Below are 20551 nucleotides of genomic sequence, written 5' to 3' on the forward strand. Positions count from 1 at the left end.
CCGGGCCCCACAGAACCCCCCGGCCCCACAGAACCCCCCGGCCCCACAGAACCCCCGGCCCCACAGAACCCCGGGCCCCACAGAACCCCCCGGCCCCACAGAACCCGGTCGCACAGATCCCGGCCGCACAAATTCCGGCCGCGGCAGAACCCGGAGCTCGCCGGGACCCCCGAGGCCTCCGGCCCTGCTGAGCCCAAAGGATCCCCGCAGCCCCCCGCAGCCCCCCAGTCCCTGTGTCCCCCCAGAGACCCTCCACGCCTGAGCCACTCCCGCAGGCCCCCGCTCCGAGAGCCTCCGCCGATCTCCCCCTCGCTGCTCCATGGCCCCGCAGATCCCCCTCCGTGACCCTCGGGTGCTTCTGGGCTCCCCAAACCTTCTCAAGGGTCCACAGAGACTCCTCCAGCTCCTCCACCGCTCCCCTCAGAGCCCCTCTCTGCTTGTGCCGCCCCCCAGACCCCAAATCCCCCCGTGCCCCCGAGGCTGTGGTGGAGCGGTGGAGAGGCCGTGACCTCCCCCCTGGGAAGTCCTTGAGGGACCACATTTGGTCTCTTAAACATTAAACAGCCCGGGGGGGGCGGAGGGGGCAGATTAGGAGATGCCAACATCGCGGGAGGGGTCCGATTTTGGGGGAGCGAGTCCCCACTCAACCCTCGGGGAGCGAAATGGTGGGTGCAGCCGCCCCCCCAGGCAGCTCGGGGCTGGTCGGGGTGGCCCCCCCGGGGTCTTCCCCTCTGTCGAGGTCACGTCGCGACCTTGCGGCCTTATCGCGACGATAGCAGCGGCTATAAGCGACAGCGGGCCCGGGGGGCGGGGGGCCGCCATGGCTCTGTGGCTGCTGTGGCTGCTGGTGGTGACCGGCGCGGGGGACAGCGGGGACGTCCCCCGTGTCCCCCGGGCGGTGCCGGAGCCCCGGGCGGTACCGGAGCCCCGGGCGGTACCGGGGTCTCCCCGGGCGGTGCCGGAGCCCCGGGCGGTACCGGGGTCTCCCCGGGCGGTACCGGGGTCTCCCCGGGCGGTACCGGAGCCCCGGGCGGTACCGGGGTCTCCCCGGGCGGTACCGGAGCCCCGGGCGGTACCGGGGTACCCCAGGGCCGTGTCGGACGCGGAGCTCCGGGAGCTTTCGGAGCAGCTGCTCGCCGCAGACTCGAACCGGGCCGGGCCGGGGCAGCTCGAGCTGAACCTGAAGGGTTCGGGGAGTGACGGCAGGGCCCCGAGGTGGGGAGAGGGTTGGGGGGCGAGGGGGACTCAGCACTGTCTGTGTTCTCTCCCTCATCCCCCCACCGCTCTGCCCTTCTCGCTCTCCATCCCACCCGGCTCCATCCCCTTCTATCCCGTCCCTCTGCCCCAAACCCACCTGGCTGCGTTCTCATCCCTTGATCCCACCTGGCCCCATCCCTGCCCCTCCATCCCATCCCACGTTTTTCTATCCCATATGCTTCCGTCGTCGGTCTTCCACACCAAACCCATTTCCCTCCGCTCCATCCCAGCTGTCTCTAAACTGATCCCACATCTCTTAATCCTACATCTCCCCCCCACCTGTCTCCATCCTCACCCCTCCATCCCGGTCCCACAGGTCTCCATCCCACACTTCCCTCGCAACCCCATATTTCTCCACCCTCATCTTTACACCCCAAATCCATGTCCCTCCATCCCACATCTCCACCCCACGCCTGTCCATCCTTCACTATCCCGCATTCCCTCACCCCATCCCTCCAGTCCGTGCATTTCCATCCCACATTTCCCCCCCTCAATCCCAATCCCAATCCCAACGCGTCTCTCTCCCTGTTCCAGGCTCTTTACCTACGTGTCCCCGGAGCTGCTGGCCCGTCCCACTTTCTCCCGGCTCCTGGCGCTCCTGGATAATTACGAGCCGCTCACGGGGCGGGACGAGCTGGAAACGGCGGAGGAGCAGCGGGAGCAGGAGGAATTCCTGGACGCCGCCCTGGACACTCCGGTCCTGCAGCTGCTGGAGCGCTTCGTCCTCAGCAAGGGTGGGGCTGCAGTGTCCCTATGGTGTCCCCACGGTGTCCCCACGGTGCTCCCCCTGTCCCCACCGTCTTCCCACCGTGTCTCCATGGTGGCCCCTCTGTCCCCGCAGTGTGACCCAAAAATCCCCCCAGTCTGCAGGGCTGTACACCCTGTTCCCCCAGTGTCCCCACAGCGTCCCCACAGCGTCCCTACAGTGTCGTCCCAGTGTTCCCACGGCGTCCCCTCAGTGTCCCCACAGTGTCCTCACAGTGTCCCTCCTATCCCCCTCCCCTGTCCTTAGGGCTGAACCACCCTGTCACATGGCCAACCCTGTCCCCAGGGCTGTACCCCATGTCCCCACAGTGTCCCCAGGGCTGTGCCCCATATTCCCATGATGTCCCCACAATGTCCCCACGGTGTCCCCAGGGCTATACCCCATGTCTCCCCAATGTCCCCATGGTGTCCCCAGGGCTGTACCCCATGTCCCCACGGTGTCCCCAGGGCTGTACCCCATGTCTCCCCAATGTCCCCACGGTGTCCCCAGGGCTGTACCCCTCGGCTGAGGCGTTCCGGGCCGATCTCCACTCCATGTGGTTTGGGCTCTACTCGCGCTCCAGTGGGAAGGCCCTGGATTCCTCTGGCTTCGAGCATGTGTTCCATGGTGAGGGGACATAAGGGACATCTGGGGACATGGGGAGGACACTGAAGATGGGAGGGTCGCTGTGGGAGAGGGATTTAACAGGGGGACACCAAGGGACTGGAGGGGACACTGTGGGGATGAGGCTGGGGAGGTTTGGGGGCCAATGTCAGAGGTCAGAGGTCGTGTGGGGGTGTCCATGGTGGGGGTCCGTGGTGGGGCAGCTGTGGCCACCTGCTCCCTGTGTCCCCAGGGGAGGTGAAGAAAGGTTCAGTGTCAGGGTGTCACAACTGGGTGCAGCTGCAGGCGCTGGAGCGCACGGGACGACTGGAGTACCTGGGCTACACCTGGGACGGGCCCGTGAGTGGGGACAGGGGGACACGGGGGACATGAGGGGACACGGGGACACCAGGGGGGGCTAAAAGAACATGGAGAGGAGGAGGACGTGATGGGGATGGGAACACAGGGGGACTCCCTCAGTGAGAGATGGGGGTGACACTGGAGGAAATGGGGACACAGGGAGGGATCCTCTGAGTGAGGGGTGGGGACACAGAGCAGAGAACCCACTACAGCAGCCCTCGGGCTCCCCCCCTGCCCCTTCCCCCAGTGTCCCCAGCCAAGGTCTCTGTCCCCTAGGATGACCCTCGGGGTCCCATCATTATGCCCACCCACGATGCCCCTGAGATGCCATCTCTCCATATTTCCCCGGGACCTTGTGGCCCTTTGTGTCCCACTGGTTGTCCTCACCCTCTCCATTCCCTCACCATCCTCCATCCTCCCCCTGCAGCATCCCTGGTGTCCCTCCCGAGGCCACACCCAGTGTCCCCCCATGGCTGTGCCCATGGCCCTCATGTGTCCATTCCCAGGGCCCTTCTGTGTCCCTGTCCCCATGGTCCTGCAGGACCATACCTGGGGTACCCCACACCTGTGACCTTCCACGTCTGCACCCCCTGGGAGACCCCCCTGCGGTGAACATCCCCCCCGGATGTTCTGTCACTGCGGTGCCGCCGGGATGGACACCCGTGGCCGGGGTGTCCTGCTGCCTGTCCCCTCCATGACACACCCTGTGACCCCGCCATGTCCCCTCCGCAGTGGACGGGCTTCCCGGACGTGCTGTCGCTGCGGTTCCGCTGGGACGGCCACTCCAAACCTCGGAGCTCGCTCCTGGTGGGCTCCAGCCCCGAGTTCGACCTGGCGCTGTTCACCCTCTGCTTCCTGGCCCGCCCGGACCGCCAGTGAGTCAGGGGCACTGAGGGGACACGGGCTGCCACCTGCCCAAGGGAGGCCACCTGCCGACCACCCAGGGGTTACGGTGCCCACGCGGGGGTCCCAGACCCAGCGTCACCCTCACCTGTCCTTGCAGGTGTAACATCAGCCTGGGGGGGTGAAGCCGCCAGCATCCAGACCTACACCTGGGAAAAGCAGCGCCTCGTGGCCTCGGCGTACCCCCTCACCCCCTGACCCTTCCAAAACACCCCCGTGACCCCCTCGTGATCCCCCCTCAATAAACCCCCCACAGGACCCCCATTCCCGCCTCTGCCTGGGAGGGTGCAGGGGATGGGGACACTGGGACCCTCAGTGACGGCTGGGACCCCAGAGTGGGCACTGGGACCCTCCAGAGGTGTTGGCACCATCCCGGGCACTGGGACCCCCCCACAGCTGCTGGGACCCTCTGTGGGCACTTGGGGGTGGCAGGAGTCCTCAGCTGGGGGGACACAGGGACATCTCCAAGGGCTCCTGGCAGCTTCGTCCCCTCCCTGGGGTGACATGGGGACACCTGGGGGGACATGTGCCTGTGGGGATGAGCTCTGTGTGCTCACATGTTCTTGGCGTGTCCGTGTGTCACTCCATGTGTCCCTAGCGTGTCTGTGTCACTCCACATGTCATTGCATGTCCATGTGGCTGCACGTGTCCTTAGCATGTCACAGTGCCCACACATGTCCCCAGCATGTCACTGGTGTGTCCGTGTCACTGCACAGGTGTCCCCAGCGCGCCCGTGTGGCTGCCTACAGAAGACCCCCGTAAGTGTCCACCCAAGCACCCCAGTGTGTCCCCACACACGCCGTGGTCACTCTGTCACCCTGTGTGTGTGTCCCCACGTGTCCCTGTCCCCGCAGCTGCATGTCCCCTGCACCACGCATCCCTGCCCTGTCGCTGGCGTGGCCGTGTCGTGGCGGCCGGAGGTGGCGCGTCGGGGTGTGCCGGGCTGCGCCCCGTGTCCCTGCGGGCCCTGGCGTGTCCCGGCGTGTCCCGGCGTGTCCCGGCGTGTCCCATCGCGCTGGGGCCCGGCCCCGCCGCCGTTCCCAGCCCCGCGCGGGCCGTGACGTGTCCCCGCGGGTGACGCTGCGGCTCCGGCAGGAAGCGAGTGGGGCTGCGGAGGCCGGGGACCGAGCGGGGTCCCGGGTCCGGGGGGTGCCATGGGGGCCCCCCGGGAGCGGCGCGAGGTCCTGGCCGCCATCCGCGCCGAGGTGGCCCGGCACGAGGGGGCCAAGGGCCACCTGAACCGGCTGGTGCGGCTCGTGGAGAGCGTGGCCGAGCCCCGGCTGCGCGGGAGCCTGAGCAGCTCTCTCAGGGCCCTCCGAGGTACCGGGGGGGCACCGGGGCTGGGGGGCACCGGGTGGCACGGGGGGACACTGAGGGGACAAAGGGAGCACAGACAGACAGGAGATGGACAGTGGACGGAGGGATGGACAGGTGGATGGACATCCTCCGGGGTGGAGAGATGAGGGGTGGGCAGATGGGAGGAGGGACAAGGGGATGGACTGGGGGAGAGATGGATGGATGGATGGATGGATGGATGGATGGATGGATGGATGGACGGATGGATGGACAGGTGGACAGTGGGCTGGCTGGAGGGATGCACGGACACACAGATAAAGAGCTGCCAGCTGCTGGATGGATGGACAGGCGGTGGTTCAAGGGATGGACAGACAGGAGGGTGTAGTGATGGATGGACACAAGGGTGAGCGGATGGATGGATGGACAGAGGACAGAGGGATGGAGCGGTGTCCTATGGATGGATGGACGGATGGACAGATGGACAGGGAGCTGGCAGGAGGCATGGATGGATGGATGGGCAGGCAGAAGGGATGGAGGGATGAAGGGATGGATGGACAAACAGATGCAGAGGCACAGCTGGAGGAATGGACAGATGGACAGGTGGATGCAGGGATGGATGAGTGGACAGGGGTTGGCTGGAAGGATGGACAGATGGGGGGCATCCTATGAATGGGATGGATGGATGGACGGATGGACGGATGGATGGATGGATGGATGGATGGATGGATGGATGGATGTGACACTGGTGTCCCACCCCCCTGCCCCACACTGGTGCTGGCTTCTGCTGGTGCCCACAGCCACACAGGAGGTCCTGTCCCAGCTCAGAGGGTCCTGTCCCAGCTCAGGGGGTCCCTCCTTCCAGCAGGGCCCCCAGTCCTTGCCTCCCCAGGGGCTGAGGCCTGATCCCCCCCAGGTGCTGTACAGGGGCTGGCAGTGCCCACCCCACATGGGGACCCATCTGAGGGGCACGGGAGGTGCAGGACCCGCTGGGGTTGGGGGGGTTGGGGCCCCCCATTTCCGCAATAGATGGTGGTTTCCGGCCCCTGTGCTGTGGGAAATGGGGCCACTTCCTCCCTGTCTGCCGGGGGGGGGGGGGGGGGGCCTGCTGGGATGGGGGGGCCCTGTTAGAATCGGGGGGCCCTGTTGGGATGGGGGAGGCTGTTGGGATGAGGGGCCCTGTTGGGATGGGGGGGCCCTGTTGGGATGGGGGGCCCTGTTGGGATGGGGGGGCCCTGTTGGGATGGAGGGGCCCTGCTGGAGGGGTGGGAAGGGCTGCTGGGGGCGGGAAGGGGGGAACCTGCTGCGTGGGGGGACTCTGATGCTGGGGGGGCCTCGAGGGAGGCGCTTGTTGCTGGAGGGGGTCCCGTGAGGGGGCCCTGCTGTGGGGGGGCCGCGTGGATTTTGGAGTCCCCCCCCCCGCTAAATTCCTCCAACCCACGCCGGGGTGTCCGGTGACGTCACTTGGGGAGGGGTTCCACTGCCGCCCCCTGCCCGTTCCGAGCCCCCACATCCCTGTGCCCCCCCCCCCGACATCTCCCGCGCGGTTGCCGTGGCAACGGGAAGCCGGGGGATGCCGCGTTGCCAAGCGCCCGCTGTGGTACCCACAGAGCGCCGGAGGAGACACGGGGCCCCCCCAGATCGTGCTCCCCAGAGGCCGCCCCCACCCAGGGGTGCTGAGTGCTCTGCCCCTCCGCCCCCGTTTAACCCCCCACTCCCACCCTGGGGGCACAGCAGTGCAGGGGACGTGGGGCGGGGACAGTGATGGGGACAATGATGGGGACAGTGATGTTCTGGCGATGTCGGACCCGCCGTGACCCCGTGTCTCCCCGCCCCCCGCATCGTGGGACATCTGAGCCATGGGGGAGGCGCGGTCCCTTGCTTGGGGACACCGGGGGGGCACTGCAAGGGACAAGGCGGCACTGGAGAGGACAGCACTGGGTGGTGAGAGCACATCCCCCCACTAGGCCCGGGGACAGAGTCAACTCCATGGTCACAGCCCTGGGGTGACAGCAGGGACACCTCTGGGGGTGGCCCCCTCCCCGGGGGGGAGGCTTTTGTCCCGGTTCTGTCGCCGTGCTCGGAGCCGTGACAAGTCCCAGGGAACCCCCGCCCGTGCCAGCCGGGCGGCGCCACCGACCTCCGAGGGGACACAGGGGGCCGAGGGTCTCCCGAACCCCCTGCCCCTCCCCAGGCTGTGACACGCGGAGCCGGGGGGTCACACTGGCGGGGGACACACCAATGGCCGTGATACCTGGCCCGGGTCCACGCGGGTTCCACGAGGGCGACACGGGAGTGACGGGAGTGACACGGGGGGTCCGCGGCTGGTCCCAGCGCCATCCCCGTCGTTGCCGTGGTAACGGGATGCGCAGGGATGCTGCGCCGCTGCTAAAAATGCCAGAAAACGGGTGAATGAGCCTGCCCCGGGCCCTGCAAGGCCTCCCGAAAACCCCCAAAGCCGCCCCCACGGCCCCCCCGCGGGCCCCCACCCGAGGCAGCGTTGTTGTCCCAGGAAGGGGAGGGAGGAGATGGAGGAGTGCGGGGAGCAGCGGGAGGGACGGACGGACGGGCGGATGGATGGATGGATGGATGGATGGATGGATGGATGGATGGACGGACGGGAGGTGGAGGGGGCTCTCGGGATGGGGGTATCGGCAGCCCTGCAGGTGCCGGTGCCGGAGCCGGGGGTTCGGGGGGGGCGCCCGGGAGCGCTCGCGCCTGCCCGGTAGCGGCGGGGCCGCCGCCCGCCCCCGCCCCAGCCCGGCCCTGGGAGCGGCGCATGGCGGAGAGCGGCGGCCCCGGCCGCCCCCGGCCGCTCAGGGCCCCCCCCGCCCGGCCGCGGCCCCCCCCGGCCGCTCAGGGGTCCCCCCGCCGGGCCCCGGCCACCGCCCGCGCCGCCGCCGCCGCAGCCGCCAAGGACGAGCCCGTCGGGGCGCTGCCGTGAGCCCCGCTCCCGGGGGGTCCCGGGCATGACCCCCCCGGTGCCATAACCCCCCTTCTCCCCGTAACCCCCCCCATCCCTCCGTTTCCCCCTTCCCCGTAGCCCCGGCACCCCCTCCCCATCACCGCCCCGGTTTCCCCCCACCCCGTGTCCCCCACCCCCGTGTCCCTCCCGCCCCAAATCCCCTCCCGTCCTCTCCCCGTCACTCAACCCCCCGCACCTGTATCCCCCCATTCCCTCCCACCCCCCGGACCCCCGGAGCCCCAGAACCCGGCCCTGACCCCCTCCGATCCTCCCCCACCCCCGAAAGCTCCCAACCCCTCCCCTCCGTCCCCCAGCGCAGGGCTCGGGGGGGTTCCCCCGCGATGCCCCCCGGCCGCTAACCGGGACTGGGGGGTGAGGCGGGGGGGCGGCCCCGATCCCGGCGGCTGCCGGGGGGGTGGTTGTATTTCGTGGGGGGGGGGGCGGCGGCGGTTCCAACCCCTCCGGGGGCGGGCGAGCGGCGAAGGCTTCGGGGAGGCAGGGCCGGGGGTGGGACCGGAGCATCACCGGCACCGGCGGCCGCGGCGCCGCGCGGGGAACCAGGGGGGCCGGGGGGGCGCCCCGGGGGGGCCCTGCCCGCACCCATGAGCAGGACCACCGGCCTCCAGCGCAGGACCACCTACCTCATCTCGCTTACGCTGGTCAAGCTCGAGTCGGTGGGCGCCGCGGGGGAGGCGGAGGAGGCGGGGGGGGGGTGGCGATGGAGCCCCTGGCCCCGGGGGGGCTGCGGCTGCCCCCCGCACCCCCGAGCCCGGCCGAGCCCGGCGGCCTGAGCGGCTCTTCCAGCGGCAGGACGCGCTCCGGATAAGTACGGCCGGTCCCGGCCCCCCCGGCCCCGACGCCCCCCGCCCCCGCTCGCCCGCCTCGCCCCCCGCCGTGCCCCCCAAACCCGACCCGGCGCTGCTGCCGCCCCCGGCGGTGCCCCCCAAACCCGACCCGGCTCTCTTGCCCCCCCCGCCCCCCGCCGTGCCCCCCAAACCGGACCCGGCGCTTTTGCCCCCCCCCGCCCCCGGCGGTGCCCCCCAAACCCGACCCGGCGCTGCTTCCCCCCCCGCTCCCGGCCTTGCCTCCCAAACCCGACCCCCGTGGGGCCAAGGGCACCTTGGAGGGGCCGGGGGAGCGGGGTCTGGCCGCCCTGGACATCCCCCAGCCCGCCGCGACCCCCCGCCGCCCGCTGCTGAGCCAGGCCACCTGGGGGGGTCCCGAGGGTCCCCCGGAGGGAGGCAGAGCCCCCCCGCCGCCCCTCGATCCCCCCACAGCCTCCCCGCACCCCTCGGCCGGCGCCCGCCGCCTCCGCCTGGCCGGTCCCAAACCCCCCAAAGCGGGGAGCGGCGGGGGGACCCGCGGGACCCCCGACCCCCGAGGGAGCAAGACCCCCACCAAACCCGCCGGCAGCCGCCTCTCGTGGCCCGAGGGAGAGGGGAAGGGGCGCCCCAAGGCGGGGGGCAAGAGCGAGGGGCCCCCCGCGGGCCCGGCTGTCCCCCAGCAAGGGCAAGAGCAAGACCCTGGACTACAGCGACCTGCAGCCGGGGCCGGGGGCTCTGGTCCCCGCCCCTGCCCCCGAGACGGGGCTGAAGCGGGGACGCGAGGGGGGTCGCGCCTCCACCCGCGACCGAAAGATGCTCAAGTTCATCAGCGGCATCTTCACCAAGAGCCCTGCGGCGACCCCCCACCCACCCCCACGCCCCCCTGGTCTCCCCCCGGCGCCGACCCGGCCAGGGCCACCCCGCACAGTGAGTACCGGCCCAGCGGGACCCGGGGGTCGCCCCCGGCCGCGGCTCGGTGTCCCCACGCCCCTCGGTGACCCGGGGCGGGTGTACCGGTGCCCGCTGTGGCCGTGGTGTTGTGCCTCAGTTTCCCTGGCGGGGGGAGGAGGCGCCCAGACCCCCGGGTGCTGAGTGGGGCAGGAGGGCCCGTCTGCCCCCCGTGGCTGTCGGGGTGTGGGTGCTGGGGAACACCAGGGTGTGGGTGCTGGGGCTGTGACCCCCCCGGGCTGGGCTGTCCCGTGTTTTTGTGCCTTTGGGGCAATGTGGGGTGTCCGATTTGGCGGGGCCCGGTGCTGGCCGCCGTGGGGATCCTCTGCCTTGGTTTCCCCACTGGGGGAACTCCATGGGGGTCAGACACGACCCCCACGTCCGTCGTGCTGTCCCACCATCCATCCGTCTGTCTTCGCCTCCATCCGTGCGTCACACCCGTGCATCCTGTCCCCCATCTGTCCAGTTCCCCCGTGTCCTGCGGCCCCCCGGCGTCCCTCTGTCTGCCTGCACGCACCTTGGCACCGCGGGGAGCGTGGGCAGCACCTGCAGGGCCCGGGGGTGGCAGCTCGGTGACAGTGTGAGGGGTGACAGGCAGCAGCAGCGTTAACCCTCTCCCCGGCTGGCGCGTGCACGGCACCGACCCGGCTCTGTGTTGGTGGCAGAAACTGAGGCACAAATAGGTGGGGACCCCCTGACTGTGTCCTGTCCCAGGTCTCCCCTTTGTGGTGCCACCACTGCCCAGAGGGGCTGGGGATGCCAGGTAGGAGATGTGCGGGGCACGGGGCACGTCCTTGTGCCACACCATGTCCTTGGTGTGCCACACGCCGCTGCTGGCTGTGTTCTGGTGCCATGGCAGCCCTGTGCCGGTTGTGTACTGCGCCGTGTCCTCGTGTCATGGCCTGTCCTCGTGCCACACCATGTCCTCCTGCCGTGCTGCGTCCTTGTGCCACACCATGTCCTTGTGCCACTCCATGTCCTTGTGCCACACTGCCACACCATGTCCTGGCATCCGTCGTGTCCCTGTGCAACACCTTGTGCTCACGCCACACTGCATCCTTAGGCCTGAGGTTGTCATGCACCACTGGCATCGTGTCCTTATGCCCACCATGCGCTGGAATCCGTGGTGTCCTCATGCCACCCCACATCCTGCTGCATGCTGTGTCCTGGTGCCCATCATGTCCTGGTGCGACGTCCTTGTGCTATTCTGTGTCCCAGTGCCTGTCATGGCCTGATGGTTCCCGCTGTGGCCTGGTTGCCACTGCGTCCCCATGCCACACCACGTCCTGGTGCCATGCTGTGCCCTCATGGCTGTCATATCCTGGAATCCATTGTATCCTCGTGCCGTGCCCCATCCGTGTGCCACACGGTGTCCTGGCGCCCATCATGGTTCCCGCCGTGTCCCAGTGCCATGCTGTGTTCTCCCGCAGCTCCCATCCCCATGCCCACCATGTCCCCGTGCCCTTTGTGTCCTCGTGCCTTGGCACACGACGCCTCGTGCTGCCACGTCCCCGTCCCTGCCACGTGGCATCTGCACGTCCTCCCGCCGCCCCCGCGGGCCTGGTGCCGTTGCTGGGTGACAGCTGGTGGCCGCCCACGCAGGAAGCTGCTGCTGCTGCGCTGCGGGGTGGGGGCCCCCCGGGAATTGGGGTGTTCAGAGGCTGCTGGGGGTGCCGGGGGCTGCTGGGGGTTGCCCGGGGTTCCTGGGGGTGCCGGGCTCAGTCTCACCCATCTACCTCTGCAGAGGCCTTGGTGAACAGCCAGGAGTGGACCCTGGGCCGCTCTATCCCTGAGATCCGCCTGGTGGGTGTCCCCATGTCTCCGTGTCCCCGTGTCCCCTGTGTCCCCATGTTCCCTTGTCCTCAGCCATCCTGACATCCTTTCTTCCCACCCAGGGTGTCCTGGGCAGCAGCAAGAGTGGGAAGTCAGCACTCGTCCACCGGTTTCTCACTGGCTCCTATGTGAGCCTGGAGCCCACCGAGAGTGAGTGGTCATGGGGAGGGACATGGGCATGGGGTGGACATGACCATGGAGTGGACATCACCGTGGGCATGGGATAGACATGACCACAGGTGTGGGATGGACATGACATGGGCATGGGGTGGACATGACCATGGACGTGACCGTGGGCATGGGATGGACATGACATGGGCATGGGATAGACATGACCACGGGCATGGGATGGACATGACCATGGGCATGTCACGGAGATGGGTTCAGTGATGGAGTGACCATGGGGATGGAGATGGATGAGTGAACATATCCACAGAGCTGGGCATAGGATAGACGTGTCATGGGGCTGGGGCATGACCATGGGATGTACACAACCATGCGATGGACAAGGTCATGGTGCCGGGCACGGGCATGGGTGGGGATGGTGAAGGGGATGAACCTGGCCACAGAACGGGCATGGTCATGGTGCTGGTCGTGGCTGTGGGACATTTGGGGTCAAAGTGCTGGTCACTCACAGTGCTGGTCGTGGCCATGGGACATTCCATCTGTGTGGGCAGACCATACCTGCAGGGACCCCCCTCCCCTCCCCTCCCCCACTGCAGGTGGACAGTTCAAGCGGGAGGTGACAGTTGATGGCCAGAGCCACCTCCTGCTCATCCGGGAGGAGGCCGGCACCCCGGACGCGCAGGTATGAGGGGCCCGGGGGCCGGGGGAGCCGCGTTGGCCAGAGCCGAGCCCTGACCCCAGCCCCTGGCCCCCCAGTTTGCCAGCTGGGCGGACGCCGTCATCTTCGTCTTTAGCCTGGAGAGTGAGAGCAGCTTTGAGGAGGTGACGCAGCTGCACGCACTGCTCAGCGACCTCCGCGGCACCAGCGACCTGGCCCTGGCGCGGTGGGGCACCCAGGGTGAGCCAGGGATTCGGGGGATCCCGTGGAGCAGGAGCAGGACAGGGGCACCCTCAGCTGACCCTCTGACTCCCAGACAAGATCAGCTCGTCCAGCCCGCGGGTGTGGAGGACGCGCTGCGCCTCGGGGCGCTCTGCGGGGACATGCGGCGCTGCTCTACTATGAGACCTGCGCCACGTACGTGGCTCAACGTGGAACGGGTCCTTCACCGAGGGTGGGTGACCACGCCTGGGAGGGGTGGGAGGGGGCTTGGTGTTTGCTGTTTGGTGGGGACAGTGAGCAGTGTGTGATGGAGACTGGTGCCAGGTTGGATAGGGACGGTGGCCAGGGTGGAATGGGAGTAGTGGGAGGGGGCTGTGAGCTGCTCAGACAGGGTGGTGGCCACCATGGGGTCACATCTGGGTCAAGGGGAATGGTGGTCACAAGGCACAGGGCCCTGTCTGGGTGAGACAGGGGCCATGTGCAGGTGGGATGGAGACAGTGGACAGGGTAGAGCAGGGACCATGTCCAGGTGTGCTGGGTAGATCAAGGACCACATCTGCCCCATGTGGGATTAGGACCATGTCCGGGTGGGATGGGGACAGTGGCCAGATGGGAGGAGGGACTGGGGACCATGTCCAGGTGTGGGTACCCAGGCCGCTGGCTGGGCAGGTTGGGGGTCTGCCTTCCTGACTCAGTGTCCCCTCAGTGGCCCAGAAGGCCTGTGGCGCTGAAGAAGCAGCAGCAGCTGATGACGTCCTGCAAGTCCCTGCCCAGCTCCCCCAGCCACTCCGCGCCTCCACCCCCGTGGGGGCGTCCACCCTGGCCAGGTAACCCCTGTCCCCCTGCCCGACCCCCGGCCACGGCCCAGGCTGACCCAATGTCCCTCCAGACCAGGCAACGGCGGCCACAACCAGCGATTACCCTCCTCACTGTCCGTCCACCCCCCAACGTGAGCCACCGGGAGCTGCGCAGCGAGACCCCAGCCCCACTGGGGCCCCCCAGCTCGCTGCACCGCGGGCCAAGCGCCCGCACCAGCCTCTTCGCCGTGAGGTGCCCTGCCAGGGGGTGGCACTGGGGGTGGCACTGGGGACAACATGGGTGTCATGTCACCCCTGCCATAGTGGTGGTGACACAGGGGAGTTGACATCCAGGGTTCCCCTTGATGTTGTTACCCAGAATGTCATCCTGGTTGGGGTTGGTGGCGAGGCAGGGGACATATGGCCCTGAGGTGGTCCCCTGGCGGGCTGGTACACTGAGGGGTGGCATGGCATATCAGTTGTCCCCTTATATGGTGATGGTGGCATGCGAGGGACATGTGGGCATCCAGTGTGGGGATGTGCATACATAGGGCACCCAGGATGTCCTCAGCATGGGGCGTGTGATGTGGTCCTCTAGCAGGGTGGTGGGGACACGTGGCATCCATAGTGTCCCCCTTGACATGGTAGTGGTGGCACTGAGGGCACCCAGGGTATTACCACCATGGGGCCCACAGTGGTGGGGTCTGTGGGTACCCCAATGTCACCAACACTGGAGCTGCAGTGATGGGGGACATGTGGGCACCCAGTGTCCCCAGCGTGCACAAGTCCCACACCGATGTCCTGTCCCCCGTCCCCACAGACGCGCCGTGGCAGCGATCTGAGAAGCGCAGCCTGGACAGCCGAGGCGAGGTGGCCGGCAGTGGCCGTGCCATCCCCATCAAGCAGGTGTGGTGTGCACTGGCAGGTGGACACAGGTGGGTCCCAGTGTTCCCTCTGTCCCCTCACTGCTACCTGTCCCCAGAGCTTCCTGCGAAGCGCAGCGGCAACTCCCTGAACAAGGAGTGGAAGAAGAAATACGTGACCCTGTCCAGCAATGGCCTCCTCTTCTACCACCCCAGCTCAACGTGAGTGTCCCTGTCCCCCCGTGGTCCCCAAAGTGGGGGAGGGCCAGTGTCACCCTTGCTGTCCCCCCAGGACTACCATCCACAGCACCCACGGCGAAGGAGATGGCACCTGCTCCGCACCACGGTTCACAAGGTGCCCGGGAAGCGCCGCCCCGCGCCATCTCTGCCTGCGGCCCCTCAGCCAGCATCAACGGGCTGCTGCGGGACCCTGAGCCGGGCGGTGAGCCCCCAGGGGACCCGGGCGTGGGGGGGGACACCGTGGAGACCGGCTGTGACACTGTCCCTTGTCTTGCAGGTGGCATCCCCTCAGGTGGACTGAGCCTCCCCCCCGAGCCAGGGCTGAAGTGTGGTGGGCAAAGGGTCACTGCAGCGCTGTGCCTCCGCCTCCCGGCGCCAAGCTCGCCTCAGGTGAGTGACACCAGCACAAGCAAGGACATGGCCACCTCCCAGTCCACCCACAGGGACGCTCCGTGGTGGCCCCACTGAGAACGGTGACTCTGAGCAGCTCAGGGACCTGGTTGGCCTTTGGTAGTCTTGATGGTTCTGGTGGCTCACACAGTAAACCTGGTAGGTCCTGTGTGAGCCCAGGGACCTGTGGCCCTTGCTGACCTGGTGACCACATATAACCTGGTGGATTTGGGGGACCCTGGGACAGGTAGCCCTTTGGTGGTGTTGGTGTGCATAGTGAAACTGCTGGCCCCTGGTGAGCATGTGGGCCTGAGAGTCCCAGAAGCCACAATGAATATGGTGAGCCTTGTGAGCCCAGTGGCCCCTGGTGACCCTTGTGACTCTGGTGAGCCAAGAGGCACTTGTGGCCCTGGTGGCCCCAGGGATTTTGTTAAGTACAAATGAATTTGGTGGCCTTGGGGTGGGTCCTGGTGATCCCAGTGAGACCAGCTGACCTCAGTGAGCTCTGATGACCCCAGTGTGCCCAGGCCTCTGGTGGACTTATGATGCTAGTGACCCCAATGAATCCAGTGGCCCTGGTGGCCCAAGGGACACTGCTGAACCACTGGACTTGGTGACCCTGATAGCCCTTACTGACCTGAGTGGTTTCCAATGGACTTGGTGGCCTTGGTGGCCTCAATGGTCTCAGTGAGCTCCCTGGTCCTCACTGGTGGCCCCAGTGGCCCCAGTGCCCCACATGTGCTCTCCTTGCAGAGTCCCCTTTGTCCTTCGAGGCCGGTGTCCAGCCCTGGCAGCACGGGCAGGGACCCTCCACCGTCGCCGCTGGTGACAGGAAGAAGCCCGTCGGAAGAAGCTGATGACGCCGTCCAAGACCGAGGGCGTCGGGTGGGGCAGGCAGAAGTTGGGTGCCACGGCAGCGTGTCCCCAGCCCCAGTCAACCATGGCGCTGTGGGACAAGGCCACCACCATCCTCCACGGCAATGACGCCTCAGAATTGGGGGGGGGACCTGGTGGTTCTGCTGCCACCCCTCACCCCCTGTCCACGCTCACCACGCTGTCCACGCACCCCCCTCGCTCTGCCACTGCCTGCCACCTTCTGCACCATCCCCAGGGCTTCGCGGGCCCCCCTGACGCTGTCCCCGTTTCCTCTCTCTACTCTGCTTCCCGGACCCTCCGCAGCCAAGCGCAAAATGTGGAAATTAAAAAGTTTTGGTAGTTAAGAAATATTTATAAAACAGGTAACGTGGGCGTGAGCGGTGCCTCCCGTGCATGTGGCGTGTGCCCCCCTTGCCTGCTGCTCGCACATCACCCCAGGAGGGGTGGGGACTACTGGGGGTGGGGTTGGGCAATTCGGGGTGCCAGGGTTGGATGGGGGGGCTGGAGTGAGGTGCGGGCCAGTCCAGCCCCCCATGAGTGTAGGACCACCTATCCCACCGCCCCCCCGGGGGTCTCTGTCCCGCAGAGGAGGAGAACTGTTGAGTTTCTGATCGGGTCAAGCACGGGGCAGACGTGGCACTTCGAGGCCGGCAGCTTGAGGAGCGTGACGCGTGGGTGCAGGCCATCGAGAGCCAGATCCTGGCCAGCCTGCAGGTGCTGCGAGAGCAGCAAGAACAAGGTGGGACCTTGGCGGGGGGCTGGCAGGGTCCCCGTGTCACCCCCCTGCCCCGCTCACCCCCGTGTCCCTCCAGGCTCGCATGGACAGCCAGAGTGAGGCTGTGGCCATCCAGGCCATCCGCAACGCCCGCGGGAACTCGCTCTGCGTGGACTGCGGGGCACCCAGTGAGTCCCCAGGGGCACCGGGGACAGCCGGGAGGACATGGGCAGGCACGGGACATGGGGGACATTGGTGCGTGGGGCAGTGGTGCCATGGCCCTGCAGAGCCCTGAATCCAGGTGGTTGTGCCACGGGCCATCGGCCACCTGGCAGCCAGGGTGAGGGAGGGCTGTGGGCCACGTGATGCTGTGTGTGACACGATGGTCACACAATGTCCTGGGCCATGTGTCGCCATATGGTGCCATGGGTCACACAATGGATGGCACAGGCCACGTGGCATCATGGGTCACAGCGTGCCAGGGTCACACAATGCCATGGGACACCTGATGCAATGGGTGACATGATGCCACATGGTGCCATGAGCCACACCGTGCCACGGATCACAGCGAGCACATGCCACACCGCGCCGTGGGTCACACTGTGTCCCGCACCATGGTCCCTGCACTGCCCTGTCCCCTGTCCCCATCCCACCTGCACACTGTCCCCCCCACTACACCCAGGGTGCCACAGCTCTCCACCACCCCAATCACCTTCCCCGCTCATCCCACAGACCCCACGTGGGCCAGCCTGAACCTGGGCGCCCTGATCTGCATCGAGTGCTCGGGCATCCACCGCAACCTGGGCACGCACGTGTCACGTGTGCGCTCGCTGGACCTGGACGATTGGCCTCGGGAGCTGACCCTGGTGCTCACTGCCATCGGCAACACCACTGCCAACAGCATCTGGGAGCAGAACCCCCGCGGCCGCTGCAAGCCCACCCACGAGTCCTCCCGGTGGGTGCCACCCCTGTGTCCCCCCAGTGTCACCCAATGTGCCACCACGATGCCATCTGCTGTCCCTGATGCCCTGTTGTCCCCATGCTGCATGTCACTGCTGTGCCATCCCATGGACTCTGATGCCCCTTATCTCCTCATCATCATGGTGCCACCCCATGTCCCCAGTGGCCCTGTGACTCCACCTCCCTGTCCCTGGTGCTTTGTGACCCCCCAGTCCAGCAATGCCACACTGCAGTTCCTGACACCCCTGTCCCCACCTCCCGTGCCACCCTGCTGCCACTCTGTGTGTCTGACCCTCACGTGTCCTCACTGTTTTCACTCTCCCTGTCCCTGCGATGCCACGATGCGCCCCTGACACCTTTGTGTCCCCCCCACCGCACCACCCTGTGTCCTCCCATCCCATGCCCAGGAGGAGCAGGAATTGTGGATCTGTGTCCCTGACACCCCATGGCCCCGTGTCCCCATGTCCCTGTGCCCAGGGAGGAGAGGGAGTCATGGATTCGTGCCAAGTACGAGCAGAGGCTGTTCCTGGCCCCGCTGCCCGCGGCCGAGGCGCCGCTGGCCGAGCGGCTGCTGGGGGCCGTGCGTGAGCAGGACCTGCCCTCCGTGCTGCTGCTGCTGGCCCACAGCCACAAGGACCAGCTGAATGTGGCCATGGCGGACACGGACCGGCGCATGGCGCTGCACCTGGCCTGTGACACCGCCCAGGTGGTCGTCACCCAGCTGCTGGTGTGGGTACGTGGGGCCGGGGCGGGGTGTGGAGCGTGTTGTCTGACCGGGGAAGGAGCAGGGTCTTGGGGTGGCTGTGGGTTATGGGTACTGTGGTGGGCTTATGGGTACTGTGGCAGGGCCACAAGGGAGGTGACATGGTTGTGGGGACCATGACATGGGTGTGGGGACTGTGACATGGTGTGGGGACCGTGACATCGTTATGGGGGATGTGGTGCGGTCATGGGGACCGTGGGGTGGTCATGGGTTACGTGGTATGGTCTGGAGGGATGGGGTGTGGTCTTGGGGACCACGGCATGACCAGGAGGCAAGTGACATTTCCAAAGGGACAATGGGGTGGCTTTGGGGGACATGTTGTATTTATGGGGGGTGTGGGGTGGTCTTGGGGCCTTGAGGTGTTCATGGGGCACCTGGAGTGGGCGTGGGGATCATGGCACAGCAAGATCATGGGTTGTAGGGATCACAGTGCGGCTGTGGGGCATGTGGTGCTGCCATGGGGCTGTGGGGTGGTCTTGGGGACAGCGGCCTGGCAGAAAACAGGTGACACAGTCATGGGGGATACCGTACAGTCCTGGGGACAATGGCACGACCATGGGGGAGTGTAAAGTGTCCCTGGGAATCCTGGGATGGCCACGGGAGGAACGCTGGGAGGACACGCCAGGACCACGGGGGATGTGACCCATGCCTGGGGGACACAGCACGGCGTCTGGGGCTACGCCACGGCCGCGGGGACGGCGCGGTGGCCCGCCGGTGACGCGTGGCTGTGCCCGCAGTACGGGGCTGATGTGCGGGCACGGGACGGCCACGGCCGCACCGCGCTGTTCTACGCCCGCCGCGCCGGCAGCCGCGAGTGCGCCGACATCCTGCTGCAGCACGGCTGCCCCGGAGAGGGGCCCGGCACCCCCTCGACCCCCGGCAGCCCCCCGACCCCCCCCTCCGACCCCCGGCGGCCCCCCGACCCCCGGGCCCCGCCGCCGGAGCAGCTGCGCCAGCGTGGGCCCCTGCGAGCCCCGGTCCGCCCTCGTATAGCCCTGAGGGGCCCGGAGCCCCCCGGCGCCCGGAGCTGTGCGTGCCCGCAGCCGGGACCGTCCCGGTGCCACCCCGGGGTCACCCCTTGCCCACGGTTTGTACTTTTGATGCTCTATTTTTATCCTTTCCATGTCGGGCTCTCCGCTGGTCCTGTCCCCCTCTCCGTGCCAGGGACCCCCATGTCCGGGGTCACAGTGATGCCGTGCCACCCAGGTTCCCTTCCTGTCCCCTCCCCGGGTATTGTGCCCCAGTTGTGGGGTGGGCACAGCTGGGTCGGGGTACTGAAGACAGGGTAACCCTGTCCCTGTCACCCTTGCCGGTGTCACCCTCTCCTTCGCCCCCGCTCACATCACGCTGTCCTACCCCTGTCCCCGTTCCCGCGTGCTGTGTCCCCCTCCCCATGTCACCTCCCCCTGCCACGCCCTCTGTCCCGCCCCCACGGCCCTGTCCCCGTGTCCCCCCGGCCGCGCCCCCTATGCCATGTCCCCGTCCCCGTGCCCCCACGCCCTGGCACAGCCCCGGCCCCGTGGCAGGAGCAGAGCAGACCCCGACGCCCCTCCTTTTCTACAACAACCTTTTGTACGCCCCCTGCCCCGTTCCGTGGCCCTGACGCCCCCCTCCCCCCGTGGCCCCGCCTCCCCTCGCCCCCCGTTTCTCGGCGCCCCCTCGGGATCCCCGTTAATTTATTGCTTTGTTTAGCGATAGGATAGAGCCAGCCCCTCCTCTGTCGGGGGGGCACCGCCGGCGGGACCCCCGCCCCCCTCCCGCCGGCCTGGGGGGGTGTCCCCGCGTCCCTCCCGGGCCCCCATGAATGTAGGGCCGCCCCAGCTGTGACGCCCCCGACACGGTGCCGCGCGGGGCCGAGCCAGGGAGCCCGGGGCCGGGAGGGGTCTGGGGGCGGCCGAGGCCGGGGGCCGCCCGGGGGGGTCCGGGCCCTGTACAGTGTTTCATCTCTCGGGTGTAACTGTAAGTACGTGACAATGTCGGACACTGGTGCTGTGACCCGCTTCGTCTTTCCCGCGGGGGACATTGGGGACGCGGGGGTGGCAGGAACCCCGGGGGGGACACAGGGGACAGGGAGAGCGCGGGGGACGCGGGCTGCGGGGGGGCGTTCGTGGCACGGAGGGAACGTGCTGTGGTCAGGGGGGATGAGGGAACAACGTGGGGGATCCTGGGGACAACACGGACATGAGGGGACAATGTCACCATGGGGGGAC

The 20551-nt window shown here is 67.8% G+C and overlaps 3 protein-coding genes and 1 long non-coding RNA gene across 5 annotated transcripts; 3 read left to right on the forward strand and 1 right to left on the reverse strand.

Annotated features, from left to right (window-relative positions):
- Positions 1-561: 561 nt before the first annotated feature.
- LOC136372857 (uridylate-specific endoribonuclease C-like) lies at positions 562-4149 on the forward strand. The gene is given in 7 exon segments (XM_066337706.1): positions 562-1215; positions 1792-1991; positions 2513-2629; positions 2859-2965; positions 3698-3840; positions 3969-3984; positions 3986-4149. Coding segments are annotated over 7 exon segments (1284 nt in total). The 5' UTR covers positions 562-595; the 3' UTR covers positions 4067-4149.
- Positions 1296-2923, reverse strand: LOC136372858 (uncharacterized). 2 transcript variants are annotated; one of them, XR_010745533.1, is made up of 3 exons: positions 2840-2923; positions 2521-2609; positions 1296-1963 (listed from the first exon to the last, which is right to left on the reverse strand). It is a non-coding gene; the product is annotated as an uncharacterized lncRNA (long non-coding RNA). The 2 variants fall into 2 exon arrangements; XR_010745534.1 differs by having other exon boundaries at positions 2521-2688; positions 2840-2921.
- A 649-nt stretch (positions 4150-4798) lies between the features above and the next one.
- AGAP2 (ArfGAP with GTPase domain, ankyrin repeat and PH domain 2) lies at positions 4799-19475 on the forward strand. The gene is given in 33 exon segments (XM_066337705.1): positions 4799-5188; positions 11643-11701; positions 11794-11881; positions 12454-12539; positions 12614-12755; positions 12832-12855; positions 12858-12908; positions 12911-12936; positions 12991-12992; positions 13407-13541; positions 13543-13564; positions 13632-13679; positions 13681-13782; positions 14355-14370; positions 14373-14619; positions 14690-14714; positions 14717-14762; positions 14765-14839; positions 14915-14964; positions 14966-15007; positions 15009-15027; positions 15781-15803; positions 15805-15854; positions 15856-15911; positions 16192-16265; positions 16490-16556; positions 16559-16617; positions 16619-16642; positions 16716-16806; positions 17351-17573; positions 18056-18311; positions 19079-19236; positions 19238-19475. Coding segments are annotated over 33 exon segments (2649 nt in total). The 5' UTR covers positions 4799-5022; the 3' UTR covers positions 19335-19475.
- Positions 8390-9948, forward strand: LOC136372805 (arf-GAP with GTPase, ANK repeat and PH domain-containing protein 2-like). Its single transcript, XM_066337618.1, is given in 3 exon segments — positions 8390-8829; positions 8831-9159; positions 9404-9948. Coding segments are annotated over 3 exon segments (975 nt in total). The 5' UTR covers positions 8390-8728.
- Positions 19476-20551: the final 1076 nt, after the last annotated feature.

The sequence above is a fragment of the Sylvia atricapilla genome, chromosome 29 (assembly GCF_009819655.1).
Source record: "Sylvia atricapilla isolate bSylAtr1 chromosome 29, bSylAtr1.pri, whole genome shotgun sequence".
NCBI lineage: Eukaryota > Metazoa > Chordata > Aves > Passeriformes > Sylviidae > Sylvia > Sylvia atricapilla.